This window comes from Trichinella spiralis (genome assembly GCF_000181795.1).
Source record: "Trichinella spiralis strain ISS 195 chromosome Unknown Scfld6078, whole genome shotgun sequence".
NCBI classification, from domain to species: domain Eukaryota; kingdom Metazoa; phylum Nematoda; class Enoplea; order Trichinellida; family Trichinellidae; genus Trichinella; species Trichinella spiralis.
Window position 1 is genome coordinate 1 of NW_003533017.1, and position 1,193 is coordinate 1,193.

Sequence of the window (1,193 nt, forward strand, 5' to 3'; positions counted from 1 at the left end):
ACTAGAAATGGAAAAGAGTTGATAATAAAACGGATACTCACTGCGACCGTGTTTCCGAAAATTGTACCGAAATCAAGAATACATGTAAAAATATGAATTATTATCGTTTCGACAATGCCAACACTGCAGAACCAAATTTGTTCCTTTCCAATGTTCCATTTTTGTTCATGTAATCCTGTTCTCTTTTCGTGTTAAACAATCCTTGGGACCTGTCCTGATTGATCTGACTTTCCGAAGTTTTGGACGGACAGCTATTCTGAACGCTGGAACCACCAACACCACCACCACCACCACCACCTCCTCCACCACTAGCACCAGTACTACTACCACTACCAACACCAACAACACCTGAAGCGGATGAATGAAGAGAAGAAGCAAAAATAAATGGTGAAGGAAGGTTGTTGTATGTTGGACTCGGCGTTCCAGCTTCGCCCATACCACCACCAACTTCAACATATTCCATACGACGACAACCCGATGGTTCTTCCAATTCGACGACGTCTGCAGTCTGAAAAAATAGACATGAAACTCATTTAAATAAATCATTTTTTAATTGCAATATTCAAAAGTAATAAATATTTGACAACAACAACAACAAAAGAAGAAGAAGAAGAAGAAAAAATGCTGCTTATAAGTTGCATTGATTCCCATGCAATAATTTAATTGACATTCATAATGTTGGAAGCAAAATACATAGTTTATTACAACATGAAAAACGATTATTTTTCATTACATTCATATAATGTAAACTCTTTTTTATCTTTTAATTTAAAAATTAAATATTATCAATAAAATATCCCTTCAATTTTCACAAAAAATGAATTCCCAAAACACTACTGCTATAATGATCATTCAACTTGAAGCAAAATTCGTCTAAATAAAACGTCAGCAATATAAAACTTCTCAACGCTACCATTACAATAAATTACCAGAACAAATTTCAAAATCTCCATAAAAAAAATTTGAAAAAAATGTTCTTCATAACAAAATAAATTACAAGTCAATTTATTTCAACAATTGATGACACGTGATAAACGAGAAAACGTATAATTTTACTGTTCCCCATGGAAAATCATTTTCGATTTTCTTTTTTTTCTAATTTCAGCCATTTATTCTTCTGCAATTCAAATCTCCAAATTGACCTATGAAGCATTGACAAACGAAGACTATAAAAAAGAAACCACCCTTCCATA

General features: G+C 32.9%; 1 protein-coding gene across 1 annotated transcript; it reads right to left on the reverse strand.

The window, feature by feature from the left end:
• Nucleotides 1-100: 100 nt before the first annotated feature.
• Tsp_15371 (dual specificity protein phosphatase 8) lies at nucleotides 101-953 on the reverse strand. The gene is made up of 2 exons (XM_003366388.1): nucleotides 930-953; nucleotides 101-508 (listed from the first exon to the last, which is right to left on the reverse strand). The coding sequence occupies exons 1-2, from the start codon at nucleotides 951-953 to the stop codon at nucleotides 101-103; spliced, it is 432 nt and encodes a 143-aa protein (XP_003366436.1).
• Nucleotides 954-1,193: the final 240 nt, after the last annotated feature.